Genomic DNA, 17,667 nt, shown 5'->3' on the forward strand with positions numbered 1-17,667 from the left:
TGGGGGAGGCATTTCCAACTACAGACAGATCATTCTCCTCTGTTCTGGCTTGCCAAGATGAAAAACTCTAACCAGAAACTTTTGCGTTGCAGTCTAGCATTACAAGATTTCGATTTTGATGTAAAGCATGTAGCAGGGAGAGAAAATGTCCTTGCCGATGGATTATCACGTGCGTTTACCCCTGATGACTGATGTTTTTATGCTTATGTGTGTAAACAGTTATGTAACTATGTGGTTATGCATGATACTGCTACTGTAGCTATTCTAGAAGTTTTCCCCGAGATGGAATTGAAAGTTTTGCTCTCGGATTCCATCTTCCCTAAAAGGGGCATGTCAGATGTTCTAACAAGTGCGCCCCTCAGAAGGGCCTATACTGAATTATGTTTCCAGGTGATGCCTTCGAATTATCTGTACGGCCGATACCTAGGTATCCCACATGCTGAAAGGTTATGCATAGCAGGATGCAGAGTGCCAGAAGATCTAATCCACTACATGCTCGATTGTCCTCTATTTTCTTCCCCACGAATAAAATTTTTAGCACCGTTGATCCCAATGAATAATAACAATAAGTCCCAGACTTTGATTTTCTTATTATCTGCTATTCAGCCACATATAATTTCTATTGCAAATTTTGCTCTAGCGGCAAAGAAACTGAGAGCTTCTTATTCTGGGAATAGTTGTTAAAATCAATTTATTTGAAATTTTAAATTAACTTAATTTAGGATGATTATTTTATATTGTATGAATGTATATAGTTCTCTTGTTGTAACAGCCTATGGCTATAAACAACTTATCAATAAAGATTTACATAAAAGGGGCATGTCAAGAACAGCTAACTTTGGTCAAGCTGAAATGGGTCAGCCAGAGAGAATTCTGGGAGCCTGTGCTTCCATAGGACTCCCTACCCGCAGTCCTGTATCAGACAGGCAATCAACAACCTGGGCAAAGGGATGTAACTAATCCCTACTCCTTATCAGCTTCCTGGGAGCAGGAGCCAGGAAGAAGGGGTGTTGTAGATCATGCTATTTGCCCCCCTTATCTTCAAAGACTTCAAAGGAATAAACCCCTGCAGAGGCAGGAGATGACTATTTGCTTTCCCCCCCTCTTTGGTGACTGTTAAACTCCATAAAAAAGGAAAAACTTCCAAGGGAGTTTCCTATCTTCATCTACTGAGACTTGCTGACATACGACAGGAAAAGCCTTTTTGGGAACCAGGCTGATCTGTGTGAGTACAGGACTAGCTTAGTAAGTTCGTTATTTTACTCTTTTGTCTGTATTGAACCTCTCTCCTTTTGTCATGCCAATGTGCCTCGGGCAACCCATCTGTGGGTGATTATCTGTAAGGAAACAAACCGCTGCTCTCTTGTAAATACCAACGCTTTTACTTTTAAATAAACTATACTTTTACAAGCGGTGTGTATTGGCTTGAAACTGAGGATTCTAAATCTAGACCTTGGCTGCTGAACGCTACTGATAGTTAACGAGGGCTAATCCCTTGCAATTCACATTGGGCTCTGAGGTCCCTTCCCTCAGAGAAAGCAACCGGAGGAAGGGTGGTGGCAGTGCTATTGGGAGTAACTACTCCTAGAAGAGGGAAAATTTTGCCTGGGAAGCAGGAACCCAGTAGAATTGGGACTGTTCTTGGAAGCAAAGACCCCCCCCCCTTGGAGAACTAAGGACAAGGGACCCCAGGGGGACAAGTCTTTGACAGGTGATGACTAAATGCAATAACTATCCAAAGGATTCCACCACCAGAATTTCACTGGAAGCAGTACTTTTGACCATTCATGGACAATTATCCCTGCTCTTATGAACACTTCTAGCCCTAAAGACCAGCTTCTCTTCAGCTTCTTAGGCAGCATCCTGAAATCAATGATGGGTAGATATTTTCCAACTTAAGATACAATTTCTTCTATTGCTGCAACCTTGTTATCAGCTCTTTCCCCTTGACTTCTATTTTCTTTTACTAGCACCTTATATATTTTGATGTTCCCACCTTTTCCTTCCCTTAAATTTCCCCATTCATGATTCATCTTCATTCCACACTGCTTAGTTTTATCTCCCTCAACCTTTCAAATATCTGAAACATGCAGTAAGAACATAAGCGACTTAATTCTAGCTTGACAAACAAAACCCACATGAATATGACAGGCTTAAGTAGCATGCTTTATAAAAATTTATATTGTACACGAATAAAGCAGGCCTAGAACTCTCTAGCACTTTGTAATACTTATTTCACCACTTCATGCATGGAGTAAAGCAAGATTTTTTGGATTTCAGGAAACTAGCACTGATTTTCAGAGCTTGGAAAAGTTACTTTTTTGAACTACAATTCCCATCAGCCCAATCCAGTGGCCATGCTGGCTGGGGCTGATGGGAGTTGTAGTTTAAAAAAACTTTTCCAAGCTCTGCTGATTTTCCCCCCAGAAGAAATAAAAGCTGACAAAAGAATGGAGCATGATAGATCTAAAGCTTTTATTTCAAAAGGGTTGCACCTGTCTGTAACAGGCAATAGCTGATTAACATGATAGAAAAACCAACAGCAATAATATTCTGAGTTGTCATTTAGACTCAAGATATTCTTGGGAGTCTCTTCTAAACCCCAAATCATTTATTTTTGTCTTAACTGAAAGTTGGATATTTATGGAGTTAATTTTTTTTTTATTTTTGTATGTTTCAGAACCGCTTTGAAACCAGTACACTTTCAGAGCCATGAATACAAAGTACTTTGCTGTAGCAGAGTACCAAGTTATAGTCAAAACATAAAGTCAGACCAAAGTTCTTCATCATTTTCAGGTGTGATTTAACAAATTCAACAAAGTCACTTTTCTTAAACAAATCTAACTCAATTGGTGTTTTTTAAGAGGAGCTGCTGCAAGAAGACTGAATCGACTGGATCTAATCCAAGTATTTCTTGAGAGATTGTGAAAGAAATAGAAGAGAGATCTATCCATGGAAGGAGACAAGCAGAAGCTAACATTCCTGCCCCTCCTTTTCGTACCAGCACCATCTTCCCAAGAAGGCTCTCCCTCCCAAGGGCCAGAGGACCCTGCATCCACTCACTTTTCTGCAATGCCCTCTCACCACAGCCCACCTCAGTTATTGGAGTCCTGTAAGCATCAGGGGAGCAAGAAAGTTGGGTTCCCCCCACCCTCTTTTACTAGCAGATTGCTGGATCCAACCTCTATGTCCTTCACCCATAATCAACAGTTTTAAAAAAAAATCCAGTACAATCCAGTGCATTTATTTCTTGCTATGTGTATGGATGTTTCCATTTTGATCTCAACACATACAAGTTTATATGACAATTATCAATACTAGAAGCAAAACAGCCAAAGTATAGGGGAGCACATGAGAAAACTGCCAGACTTCTTGTTTTGCCCGGAAGATAAACCTAAGCACTTCCAAGCCATAGGAAGCAAATATCCTCTTCAAGTTAGCAACGAATCAAAATCACCCAGAAGTGCAGACAGCTAGCAGTATATCCTCTTTCTTCCCCTACAAGAAACTACTTCAACTAAATACAGGAATTTATACATCATTTCATATAACTGGGGAGACTTTACCATGAGTATACATTTTTGCATGTCTAAGTAGGAGGTTTAAGTATATATTTGCTACTCTGCATATCAGATAAACAATTTGATACAATGCCCAAGATATTAAAATCAATAATGGTGGGTGGACATGAACCAGAAAAAATACTCCAGCCTTTTCAATTATTTGTATTTAGCACAAACATGTAATCTGATCCATGGCACCATATATATACTTCATATAACTTATTCATGGCACAATGTGAAATGAATTAACTTCCAGCAAGAAAGCGTGCCATTATTTCTTTTGTATTTGCAGAAGGATCACAATCTGGTACTTTGTTTTATTATGCTCTTGTGCAATACCACCAGGACTTCAAAACACTTCTGGCACTTTTCTATCAGTACTTATAAATGCAGCTGCTGCAATCCACAATAGCAATTTAGTGGTAGATTAGAACAAAATAATATTCTGGTTACCCTCTCAAAATGATCACCTATGACTGTTTTTGCAAATCTAATAGTTACAAAGAGCTTCTAAATTCATATGGCAAAAGATAGAACTTATCTGACTGAATAGTTAAGCTACCCAAGAGTCAAGATGCTTCATACTGACCAATCTGATCCAAAAAGAGATAGTGTGAGAAAGCTGCAGTTCTCACTGGCTCCCATTTATATTCAGAACATAATAAAGTTGACAAACTTAAAGCTTTATTGTAGTTTCTAATATAAACAAGGAATTGGAATTCAATCAATGTCCATTTCAGGAAGTTTCTTTTCTGTAGATGTTTGAGCTGTTGAATCAGTACTCTGTTCAGCAGTTTGAGATGCTCCAATGCCATCACCCTGGCCATCTACTGGGCCATTTTGTTCTGCTGGTTTTTGATCCTCTTTTGGAAGTTCCACCTTGGGTTTTGGTTTGGTGACTATAGGGTTACACATATTTACCAGTTCCTAAAATGAACGAATCAGAAAATTTAACATCAGGAAATAAGTTTAAGTATTGTTTATTTAGACCATTTATATATCACTTAAATTTAAATAAAACTCTAAGCAGTGTACAACGTAAGTCAACACATCTTAAAACAGCAGATACAAAAAACCACAATCAATAAGATAAAACTGAACAAAACATCCTCTTTAGTATCGACATAGTATAAACACTGCATATAAAATTAAGTGTAAGAAATACAAGAAAAAATAACAACATAGTAGACTAAACAAAATATCCCCTAGGCTTCAAGAAAAAAAATTAAATCAAGGTAAAAAACCTTTATTTTTAAACATAGTAGATTAAACAAAATCAGCTCATTTCTTAATCACAATGTAATAAAAAGCAAAACAATTAGAACAGCTAGCCCCCTTTACAATAGAATTTCATCGAACTACTGTTGAAAATAGATATAATTTAGTTTAGTCAAACACTCTCACAAGATTCAAACATCAATGTTCTAAACCAACACGTTCAAGCGTACTATTTTAGCATACATCAAATTACTCTACAAGCACTTGCATAATTCAACCTCACATCCTAAAAGCAGTACACTTACATCCATACCATTAGAACCACTCATATCTACATACCTAAACCAAATAATGCACACACACAAAGGCTAAATAAAACATTCATACCAAACACTCCTCCTGCTCTTTCACACAAGAGGGCAGAAACTATCCCCACCAGGCTCTCATCCTGGGCTATAGAAACCACTTTTTCCAACATAGTAGACCATGACACTTCCCTCATCTCTCAACTGAGGGACAAAAACCATTCAAGTATCAAATTTTCACCCTAAAGAGGGGCAGGCCTTCAGTCACAATAAGATTGTTGTCGAAAAGGTGGCAGAAGCAGAACTACAGCTGGCTGGGAGCTGGATACCAACCTTCACCTCCACAGCCCTTTTCTGCTGGAGAACAGATCTGAATAACAGGAGCCCATTGGAGGAGCCAGGTTTGGCCAGCAAGCACTGCCCATGAAGAACAACTTTGCCACAGCAGCAGATGTTCACTGCCAGTGGCCCAGTCCTAGTGGGTCTGCCCTGAAGGAATAATCTCTTTTAATATAATAAAATTTTATTTTTAGACCGCCTATCTGGCCGAATGAATGGCCACTCTTTAAGTTTATCCTTCAAGCTTGTCATGAGGGAGAGGGCAGTCTCGATGACTGTCTCGTCTCATTTAAAGAATATTAATTGCACATCTGCAGAAATAGCTTTATTCTTGTTTAAAATTTGTAGAGATGGGTTTATTGTTTGTATCGTTTGTTGAAATAATTTTGTTGCTTTTTGAGCTTGTGGTTTTGTGCTTCATTCTAAATAGGTTGTGGATGGGCTTGCTCCTAGGTGACAGTTTTTTGGGAAAGGATTCAAGTTAACCTGGTTTGCAAGTGAGAGGTGGAATGCTAGGGTTCAGTATCTATCCAGTGTGAATTGTGAGTATTTGGCGATTTTGCTATTTTACATTGTTTCAACTGATTTATATCTGCATTGTTTTTCTTTTGTGTTAATATGTGGTTCACCATTTTGGGGGCTGTTGGGCCAAAAAGCAGTATAACTAAACCATAACATGAGATTAAGAAAAGAGATAAAATATATGTGAATGGATGCGTTGGGTCCTGGGTTGATACCTGGCCCATTAAGAAGGCCCCAGTCCATGCCTGAAGGCAACACCCAGACAATGACTCCTGAGGAGGCCTCATTTAGACACTGTTTGGAGACTTCACCTGTGGAAGAAGAAGGGTGGCACACTCTCCCTCAGCTGCCTGAAGGTGAAGAAGGAGCCCAGCTGTTGGGTCTTAGGCAGAAAGAAGTGAAGAGACTCAGGGAAGATATAAAAGGTCACAGAGGGAAACAGGGAGGCGGAGCACTGTGGAGAAACAGGGAGGAGGCGGGGCAAGCTGGACCTCTGCTGGAGTTAGGGGAAGATAATCTTTACTTTCCTCGTCAGGGAGGCATATGAGCCTTTGACTTAAGTTTGCCAAGACCACTGAGGCAGGACTCCAGCCTGCGTTGGGGAAGGCTCTCCCATGGGACACTGAAGCAGCCCTGAGAAAGAAAGGTCTGCTAGAGGACGTGGAGCTGGAGGGAACTGAAGCCTTCAAGAGACCAGTGGACTAGAAACAAAGCCCTATGAGGAGAGACTGAAATAACTGGGCATGTTTAGCCTTGAGAAGCCTGAGGGAAGATATAACAGCACTCTTCAAGTACTTGAAAGGTTGTCACACAAGAGGAGGGCCAGGATCTCTCCTCCTTCATCCCAGAGTGCAGGACACGGAATAATGGGTCCAAGTTACAGGAAACCAGATTTTGACTAAACATCAGGAAAAACTTCCTAAATGTTGGAATGGTACAACAATGGAACCAATTTACCTAAAGAGGTGGCAGGGTCTCCAACACTGGGGGCATTCAAGAGGCACGTGGACAACCACCTGTCGGGTATGATTTAAGCTGGATTCCTGCACTGAGCAGAGGTTAGACTCAATAGCATTATAGGCCCCTTCCATGATTCTGTGAGAATGTGCTTCTTTCCCAAGGGTACAGGACAATGGGCCAATTGAGTCAGAATGTCCCATGACGTCTCTTTGAATTTTTCCTCACTTGTGGAAAATTCAGCAATACCAATATACTAATTCAATGCATCATCCAACATTCAGTTTAAGGGGAGTGGCCATAGCTCAGTGGTAAAGCATCTGCTTTGCACACAGAATCTCACTGGTCTAATGCCCAGTTTCTCCAGGTATGGGTGGGAAAGACTGCTGTCCAAAGTCCTTGAGATGGACCAGTGGTCTGATACAGTATAAGGCAGTTTGGCAGGTTTCTAACTGCCCTTCCCCACATTGCAGTTTCAAAGAATTATTTACCTTTGTTTTTGCTTCAATCTCCTTAGCTGTGATAACAGGGTCCAAAGTAAGGTTTCGTTTGTTCTGAAGATTGAGCTTGTTGTTCATCCATTCCATTGCCTCATTTGCATCCTTCTCCACTTTGGCTACTTCTGCAGGATCCAAGTGATCATACTGTTCATCCTAACATTTTAAGAAGTAAAACGTGAATTTGTACAGTAATGCTGCTCTACTCTTTATCCTTTTGGTAAATCATAAAAGAGTCTTAGCCTGACAAAAGGATCTAAATGACTCAAGCCTGGTAGTCTACTAAACAAACTGAAACATCACAGAAGAGCATTATTATGTAGCATTGACTAACGCACATCAAGTTAAGAGGGAGGATAAGTAGTAAACTCTGCTTGTTTGCTATGGGAGGAGACCATTGTGATTTTTAAGTACAGCTGCCAGGCTCCTGAAAACTATCCTATACTTCCCAGAAAAGGAAACAGGATTCCTGCTTAAACATTTTCAGTAGTAAAGTTTTAAAGACAATTTTGAAATACTGTCATAGAAAATAAGATACCTTTGCTTTAAATGCAAGAACAGCTTTCATGTACATTTGGATTTGTTTTCCAAGTTCTTCAAAGGCTTTTGGTCTTTCTTCTGATTCTTGAAATCGTGCTTGAATAGGTTGTCCCACAGCCTGAATTGAAGAGAAGTTTACCAAGACAGAGTTAGTTATTTGAATTGCATTTGTGAGATGAGTTATACTTGCACTCCTCAAGACTGCCTTATCCTGGTGAAACTTTTCTCCATGACATATTAATTTTAATACTTTGTTGAAGGCAGCTTCTCATGTTTATGTTAACACTCAAGATAATAACCAACTTCAAAACAGTAATATGCCCTTGTGGCAAGGGAACTTGTTTCTATTTCAGCTGGTCCCACTGATGACCTAATGTTCATTATAAAATCAGCTTATGTCTTGACAATGTTTGTAGCAAAATAGAATAATGCTCTAGGTGGGCCAGCAGTTCTCCACAACTAAACATGTCACATTTTGTGACTGTAATCAGTATGCAGATATCGTTTATGAGTTACATAAGGGTCTAGTTAACTGGAAAGATGCTCTGCTAAATTACCAAATTGCCTTTGTAAGCAGAGCTGGTGCTTCTCACAATTCTTGCAATAGTTTATAAACATATAAAGCAACCACATGATAAAAGGTAACATTTATAGCCATATACAATCAGGCCAACCTGGATGAGCCTGTATAATCCTAGCACAACTAGTTTATTGTCCCCTCCAATATTTTTTTCCCACAGTAACTTTACAATGCGCAAGCCACATCTTCTCATGGAGTGCAGATGGACCCTAGTGTGTCAAGTTTCAGCAAAATCAAGTTTGACCGTTTCTGTAATACCACTTACTTTCATTTCTCCCAACTTATCAATGTAAATCTGTTTTGGCTGGTCTTCACCCTCTTCATATAGCCAATTTTCTGTGTCTTCCAACTTGAGAGTGAAATTATTACGATCCTAGAGGGGGGGAAATGAAACCAATTGTGAAGGTTATTATTTTTAATGAAGAATGCATTTCAAAACAACAGAGTAATATGAACTTTCACTTCATGTGTTGTCAGGTATGGGGCAGTGGGCATGACATGGACATGAGCCAAATTAGGACCCTGCCAGGCCTAATTAGGCCCAGAAGTTCTCTGTCACTGATTTATAGTGAGTTGTCTGGTTAGTGCACTGTGTAGGCTACCAAAGCTGATATTAGATACTCCATTAGCAGGTCAGGTCCCATCTTTTCATAGTGAATTATTAACATCACCTACCTCTTCACTAACAAACTTCTCATACACACCACAGAGCTTGTCTCTCATTTCATAAACATATTCCTCCACTGCATTCTTGGCATCATTCCGTTCCTTCTCCAGTTTATCCTGCATGATCATTTTACCCTGCCGGAAACATTTTTATTACATGTTTGTTTCAATTAAAAGATGATCATTGTGTGCCTTTTTAATTCATTACACACTCCCCTCACCTCAGCATCAGTCACCAGTAATTGTAAAACCTTCCTCCATTGACATTAATGCTTTCAAGTACTTACCTCATTCTCAATAAATAAGTTCAACATATCCTTTCCTATCTGCCACACCAATTGATTCTCGATAGGAAGGTCAATTGTTGTAGTCTTTACTTTAGCTTTTTTAGCCTGAGGAGGTTGATCCATTTTCTTCTCTTTTGATCCAGCTTGAGATGTCTGTATTAAAACAGAATTCAGAACAAAACATTGTGACAAATTGTGGTTTCTAGACATTTGTCTCAAGCCCCACATTCACAAGTTATCCTTGTAGTGAAGCTCATTTATGGCTGGGTTGAGGAACTCAACCCTAAAAAAATTCACTGTTATGCAAATCCCACTGGCTTTATTGAGACTCATACCCTGGTAAACGCGTTCATAATAAAAGTAATATGTAAATTAAGGAACAACCTGTCTAGTTTAGTATATGCGATGGAGAATTTTTCTCCATTGGGATCTTTTGCTGCAGGTCCTTTAAGTAATTTATGACACAGGCTTAAAGCAAAAGGTAGGCCTTTATTCTTTACAAGCATATGCAGGGTCAGCTTCCCAGAAAGTCTGAAGAGGACTGCAGTGAGGCAGTCTGCATAGATCTTTTAGACAGTATTGAATACACATGACATTAGTTTATCAATCACGTAAGTTCCTTCCCACATAACATAACAGTTCTTCCCTCCTGCAATATTTCCAACCAATCAGATAATTTTATTAAAATGAATACATGTATATTCATAATTTTGCAGATACCTCCCATCCTATTGTCTTGTTGTCTTCTTAGATTGATATCCCTAATCTATCCCACTGTCTATTTGACCTGGGTTACCGCTATTCTCCTGTCTTACGTTACTAATGCTTTTGTACCATACATTCCATTCCATCATGGCTCCTGATCAGCCAAGCTGGCCAAGAACATCTCAGGACATTACAACATGTTGTTTAAGTAATACCATGATGTAAGGCCAAGTTTGGTTTTCCTTAGAGTGACTGGAAGTTCATGAACACCACACTGCTATAAGGCTTTCTTATTTTGTTGTATTTTCTATTATAAAATACACAGCTTAAAAGAGAGGATTACCTGGAAAACACTGGCCTGCGGAGGCCTAACAAGAATAAGAGTACCCACTTGCAAAGCTGCATTCCAGTTATCAAAAGTAAAACAATGCACCAAGCCATCCCAAGAATGTGTGCCAAAGCCCAAAGTTGCCCACTGCTTTAAACAATAACCTAATTAATATCTGCCAGTCATGCACCGGCCGAGTTTCTTGGCACGAGCACAGGAATTCACAGCAAGGTGAATCTGACCATTGCCTGCTTCTTCTAGGCCCACACACACACAGGCCTGCTTGTAATGCCAGGATTTCTGGGATCCCATGAGATGATCTTAGGGTCTATACACAGGCCTCTGGGCCATTTTGCTTAGTTGTTTATGATCTTTATTATATGAACCTATACCTTCTAATATAACAACCTATGTCTGTATGTGTGAGTATATAAAAATCAATTTTTCCTTCATCACTTTCAAGGACCTAAATTGCTTGGGGCCAGGATGCTTGAGGGATCCTCCATCACATGTTTTACTTTATCATGAAGATAGTGAAGCTGTTGGCCATTGTGTTTCTATTACATTTCAGAGACATATTTTAATTTAGCACATAATTTTTACCTCCATTTCTTCAGATTCAGTCTTGTTTTCAGCTTGTGCTTGTTGCTGGTGTTCCTCAGACTTCTGCTGCTCTTTTTGTTGCTCTTCCTGGTCTACTTGCATCTTCTGAAATTGAAAGAGAAAGCTTTGAGTACAGATTGGGGAACCCTATCTTACTAAATATGATCAACTGAAAGTCAATCTAATTTTTTAGATATTATATATACTTGGAGTTCATCTTTTTTCCATACTCCATATACAATCCATAAAGGGAAGGGAGGAAAGTAGGCAGCTCTCCGTTTGAGGGCAAGGGGAGGCTCACTTACCATAATCCAAAGGATCTCACTTGTCACAGTTCTATCCCAGCTAGCTCTCTCAGCACTTTAAAGCTCAAAGAGACAGCACATACTTCTAGTGGCACAGTTCAGCAAGAGTAAGAGCACAATACTTTGACAGCAGCATATGCTTGTCTGGCTTTTAAAGACTGGTGCTGGAGGAAGAGAGATTCCCATCAGCACTGATGGTTAGGGATGATGGAAGTTGTAGTCCAAGCAACATCTGGAGGGCCACAGATGCCCTATCCCTGTGATATCTTCTGGTTCCTACACATTTACCTTCATATATCTATGTTGTTGGAAAAGTTATACATAATGCATAGTGCATTTCAATATATATGTGAAGATACTGTCAAAGTTAATTGTCAGCAACATCAGTATTCCTTGTTAAAAATACGACTTTCAGACTACCACATGTTGAGCTTCATCTACAGAATCCTGCATTACAAAATTGATACAACTGGTATTGGTGATAATATATTGCTAAAGCTAGACTGGCAAAGGCATATTACAACAGAAAGAAATTACCTCTTCCTCTTTTGCATGTTGATCCGTTTCCATAGGCTCTTCACTTTCTTCTGATTTATGAACTTCCACAAGTGATGCGCTTGAAACACTGAAAATGCCATGGATGTTTACTCTGACTTTAACTTTAACTTTTGAACTGGATCCATCTGTCTGTGCAGTTACCTTCTGAACTAAAAACTGAGCTAAACAGGAAAGCCAGACAAATAAATAATTCAGTCATTTAAACTTGGCTGTTAACAGCAAGTGGTATTTACATTGCTCTATTATTATTTTTATTATTATAATTTATTTATACCCCGCCATTCGGCCAAAGGCCCTCAAGGCAGCTTACAAAAAAACACAAATATAGAAATACAATATAAATACAATACAAAATACATCAAAAATACAATATAAAATACATCAATAAAACAATACAATTTACAAAATACAATTTAACTCCCAAGCCAGTTATTGTAGTATTGATAATAGCGTAAAATTTTCTGATTTGAATGAGGTGCTGGATTTTGGCACATATTCACCATGCGTCCTCACACCCCTCAACCGTGTACTGTACTGATTCCAAAACTCACCTTTACCTAGCTTTTGCATTTCCATTTAATATGTATCTTTCCACCAACGTAAGATTTACATTATTTTCCATTCAAGTGTTTTAACAGACAAATTCTAGCCATGATGCAAGCGACAGTAATATGACAAGAATCTCAGCTATAGAATTAGAGGGAAACTGACTCTAATTATATTATGAAGTCAGTATTAATTTCTCATGCATACATACCTATGGCAGGGTTTGAGTAAGGCAATTCCTTAGGACAACTATAATAAGCTTCCAAAGTGAAAGGTTCCTTCCTGTAGAATGTGAGGACCTTGGAGAATGGTGCAGCATGATTCTTTGGGAAGACTTCACAATCACTACGAGAAGGAAGACTATTATTAAATAAATGAAGTAAAGATGTAAATTTGAAACATTTCTCCCTCTAGTTTTAGACAGGTGCCATGTTTAGTGGACCCAGAAAAGGTTTTACATTTCAAGATGTCTTTCAACAATGGTACTAATTTACAAGAAGTGGTTTGCATGTTGATAACAAAACAAGCGACATAAAGGCTTTTGTATTCAAGTATTTCATATGCACATCTACATAAATTTATATATAATCAGACATGTGTCAGATGTATTTAGTTCTTTACAAGTGTTTTTAGTGTTAAATGTTTTACCTTATTCCGTCTTCTGCTGGGGAATTCCATTTCAAAGAAATAGGATATGGTACCAGATCTGTGATAGAAAACTCTCTCACTTTAAAAGCTGGAGATAGAATAGCACACTGTAAAAAAAACCCACATTGAAATAAATTATGCAATATCAAAACACAGGTCAGCTATAATGACAACGGATTCATGGTTTATTATTTATTATTATTAAGTTTTTATCCCGCCATTCCTCCCAGAAGGGCAACAAACAGTAAGTGATGTAAAAAGATCACCATTGTTATTGTTATTATTGTTATTATTAATATACTGCCCCATAGCCGAAGCTCTCTGGGCGGTTTACAACAATTAAAAACATTAAAAACAAATATTCAGATATTTAAAAATATCTTAAAAAAAATTGCAATATAGATGCAGACTAGGATAAAGGTATCTACTTAAAAGCCTTGTTGAAAGAGGAAGATCTTCAGTAGGGACTGAAAAGAGAGATGGTGCCTGTCTAATATTTATGGGAAGTGAATCCCAAAGGGTAGGTGCCAAAACACTAAAGGCCTACTGCCTATATCATGCGGAGCAGACCTCCTGCTAAGATGATACCTACGGGGAGCCGTCACCTGCAGAGCACAAACAACTGGGTATATAAGGGGTGAGACAATCTTTCAGATATCCTGGTCCCAAGCTGAATAGGGCTCTATACACCAAAACCAGCACCTTGAACTTGGCCCAGTAGCTAACTGGCAGCCGTGCAATTCTTTCAGCAGTATTGTAACATGTTGGTGATATTCTGCCCCAGTGAGCAGTTGAGCTGCCAGCTTTTGCACCACCAGCAGTTTCCACACCAACCTCAAGGGCAACCCCATGTACAGCACATTGCTGTAATCCAGCTTGGAGGTTACCAGCACATGGATGACAATGGTAAGGTTATCCTGGGTCCAGAAAGAGCCACAGCTGTCTTACAAGCTGATGCTGGTAAAAGGCACTCTTAGCCACTGAGGTCACCTAGAACTTTAGTAACAAAGATGAATCTAGGAGCACTCCCACACTACAGGGGGATTATTGTTATTAAATTTATATCCAGCCCTTCCTCCCAAAGGTGCCCTCCTACATAGTTTTTTGACAGTGTCTGCTATTGGGATCCAATGGACCCTTTTAAAGATACAACTGATCTCAAAATTATCCTCAATGTAAGTATAGTTTATATGCTTCACATTCCAAAAGCATTGTCTGACTACTGGAGTACAATGGATATGTAAAAAACAAAAGACGCTGATTTGTTGCCATATTTCAGCTGCAAAAAAACATGCATGGTGTGCTGAGCAATTGATTCTCTAGCACTGTAGAGATGAGTATCTATTGGCTTTGCTAGGGGGCAAACATACATGTGACTGGGGAAAAGATACCACCCAACAATTACACAATCCTCATTCAGCTATCAGAAAAAGCCCTAGATGAAAAAACAGAAAAGCAGAAGAGCAATCTAAAATGCCTAAGTGAAATAGTAAATAATGAAAGGGGTCCAATGTACATCAGTACATAGTAGGATTAGGCTGGTTTTTTCCTAAAAGAACATTACAATAAGTAGTCAGTGTTGCAAGTTTATACTACAACGAAATTAACTGCTGTATCAGGAAAGCCAGACTGGAAAATAATTAGCCTCCCTAAAGTAAAACAAGCTACCTGCAGTGCTTTGCAATAGGTTCAGGTTTCTTGTACTTACAGGCATACGTGTGTTGTGGTTGTTTTTACAAAAACAGGAAAAAAATCTATGCGAGTGCTCTTGAAGTGGTACAACTGCCAAAAAACTGGAATTGATGGTACTAAAAAATTTTCCTACTTTTTTTTAAAGAAGTTGCTGGTGATAAAATGGATTCCAAGTAGCTTACACATTTGGAAGTTTTACTTTTCCATTCATTTCAACAGGAGTAAATCCTATTGAAAATAAACTTCTGGCTTATCCAGTTAATATTCAACCTAATCCAATGTATACTTTTGAATCAGCAAAACCCAAAGTCAATTTAAGAAATGTATATCCTAGCTTAAAATACCACAAGCTTGCAAGGTATCTTACATCAGTCCTGTTACATCCGAACCAGGCCTACGGTTTCCTGCTATGTAAATGCTCTAAACCCAGCCTTGGGGTTCCCCTGTCTCATCTCTTTTGCAGCCATGAGGTCAGAAGTATCCACTTCTTTTAAACAAACTGCAGCAACCCATTTTGTCCAAATGTAGGAAACTGTGGTTTGTGTTTAGCTTTGTCAAACCATGGTCTCAGATTCTGCCTTGTTCACCAACTAGAATTAAACACAAACCACAGTTACCCAAGTTGAAGCATAGTGGGGGAACTGCAGTGTTAAAAGCAGGTGCTTCTGATCTCTTTTGGAGTACAGAAGACTAGTTGAAGCATGTAAATCCAAGACGCAGACACATAGGAGAAGGTTACTAAAATGTAACCTTAAAAGCTATGATTAAGTCAGTAAAAAAAAAAAAAAGATCAAAAAAGTGGGCTGGGTCCAAAGGTTCCTTCTTCCACGAGAGGAAGGCCATATTTGGTTCCAACCGAGTGTGAGCAATGTCAGATTATACACCAAGTCTAAACAATAAAAAGGTCTTGGTCAGGTGTTTAAAGCTAATCAAGCCAAGAGTTAACTTCTCACTGAACTCTGGAATGTTCTTGAGATTTACTTCAAATTAAGGATTTCAGTATATCCAGAAACCCAGAGGAAAGGCCATAGCCTATGGTAAGCACTTACTTTCCCATGCAGAGATTCAGGTTCATTTCTCTGGCATCTCGAGGTGAGAATCTTTCCTAGCCCTGACTCAAACCCTAGAGAGCTGCTGCCAGTCAGTGTAGACAATACTAAGCTAGATGGACCAAGAGTGTGACTTGGCATCAGGAAGCTTCCTATGTTCTTAAGCCATAACTAATAGCATGCTTCTGTTAATTTGGGTTGAAGAAGGGAATGGCAAACTTATTCATTACAGTAATGAAGGATGCTGTAAGTAGGAGGGGTATGTGTTCCATGGCACCTTGCACTGGATTATGTTCCAAGCAACCATCTCTCAAGTTTAAGAGTCAGATAGAAATCCACAACCACTGTGAGAGCAGTTAGAAATGAATCAAAGAGGCTACGCTGACCATCGTTTTAAAAAGGCATATGCTCCAATTTTATATGGATACTGTGGGCAACATAGCTTCTATTCTTGCACTGCTTATTCCTACAACATTGTTTGGATGTTCTTGGGTGGTTGTTGACTGAACACCTGACAGAGAACTTATGCTAGCCATTTTGGCCTGCCACAGGAAAGGCTATCCTTTTTTTAAAAAAAACAACCTTATCTATGGATTTACACATTTGATAAGGATAGATAGAAAAACATGAGAATGTATTTCCTGCCAGATGCATAAGAATTTCTTGCAAAGTTCATCCATACCACTCAAGAAACTAGGATCAAATCAATATTGAATAAAGGACTACATGTTTAGTATACAAATAGTTGTTCTTACCTGCAATGCACAGCCTCGTGTGACAGCTTCATCTGCATTCAAAGTTGTGCTGATCTCTTTACCAAAAAATTTACTAACACGCTCTTTTATAGCAGGTATTCTTGTAGCCCCTCCTACTATTTCTACTGCATAGATATCCTCCTTCTTTAACTCTGTAGGGACAGACAATTGAGACATTCCAGGTCTGAACTGATTTGAGTTAGTAGACTCTGACTACCTTCAATGCAATTTACAATTTCGTTTTAGAATGGCAGCAGTACTTGACACATACTAGGCTAGAAACACACAAACCAAGTTAATATTACCACTCCTCTAGAGAGAACATATTCTGTAGTGGAGAGTGAACATCTTTTGAGATCCCCCAGATGGACTGCATAGGTGGGGCTTTACCATGTAGTTCTTGGCTGGATATCCACCCACTCATGAGCAATGAGAAATCTGTTCACACAAATTGTTCAGTACTTGCCAATGAAAGTGGACTCCATTGCTAATTATTGAAAGCACATTGCTCCAACAAGTTCAGAGGAAGAACAATTGGTCTATATTAAGTTTAACTCTTGTTTTAACATAAAAGGATCTCATAAACCAAGATTCTACTTATTAATACATGCATTAATGGTTTTGTAAGGTAAGTTAACTACAATGTGACCCTGAGTTTACAAACCCAATCTGGCAAAAGGTAGACATTTAAAACAAGGATTACTGCTTAAATATTTTAGCACTTTCAATGTACCAATTTCTTTGTTTAAAATAAATATGAAAGATATTAAAATAAATCTTTGAGCAAAACTGGCACTTACTAGCTTGCTCCAAGACACTTCGAAGTGGCGGTTCTACTCTAGCCAAGAGGTCATCACACATCTCTAAAAATTTGCTCCTGTGGGTGGGTGGAAATGTGAAATTATCTTTTATGACAAAGCAGAAAACAGAATAAAATATAGTTAAGTTTGCTACAGCTCTTAAAGACTCCCTAGTTTGACAGCATTTACAAACTTGTGCTTAAT

The 17,667-nt window shown here is 38.8% G+C and overlaps 1 protein-coding gene across 1 annotated transcript in view; it reads right to left on the reverse strand.

Moving 5' to 3' along the window:
- Positions 1 to 2,482: 2,482 nt before the first annotated feature.
- The window catches only part of HSPA4 (heat shock protein family A (Hsp70) member 4), a 40,573-nt gene continuing 25,388 nt past the window's right edge, over positions 2,483 to 17,667 (reverse strand). The window contains exons 8-19 of the mRNA XM_061617016.1: positions 17,464 to 17,540; positions 16,664 to 16,815; positions 13,168 to 13,274; positions 12,731 to 12,864; positions 11,953 to 12,134; positions 11,111 to 11,215; positions 9,475 to 9,627; positions 9,197 to 9,322; positions 8,787 to 8,894; positions 7,940 to 8,059; positions 7,396 to 7,557; positions 2,483 to 4,490 (exon numbers count right to left, since the gene is read on the reverse strand). Of these exons, the coding sequence (XP_061473000.1) occupies positions 4,284 to 4,490; positions 7,396 to 7,557; positions 7,940 to 8,059; positions 8,787 to 8,894; positions 9,197 to 9,322; positions 9,475 to 9,627; positions 11,111 to 11,215; positions 11,953 to 12,134; positions 12,731 to 12,864; positions 13,168 to 13,274; positions 16,664 to 16,815; positions 17,464 to 17,540 (1,633 nt within the window). The 3' untranslated portion in view covers positions 2,483 to 4,283. The remainder of the gene's footprint in view (positions 4,491 to 7,395; positions 7,558 to 7,939; positions 8,060 to 8,786; positions 8,895 to 9,196; positions 9,323 to 9,474; positions 9,628 to 11,110; positions 11,216 to 11,952; positions 12,135 to 12,730; positions 12,865 to 13,167; positions 13,275 to 16,663; positions 16,816 to 17,463; positions 17,541 to 17,667) is intronic.

Source organism: Rhineura floridana, chromosome 3, assembly GCF_030035675.1.
Source record: "Rhineura floridana isolate rRhiFlo1 chromosome 3, rRhiFlo1.hap2, whole genome shotgun sequence".
Classification (NCBI taxonomy): domain Eukaryota; kingdom Metazoa; phylum Chordata; class Lepidosauria; order Squamata; family Rhineuridae; genus Rhineura; species Rhineura floridana.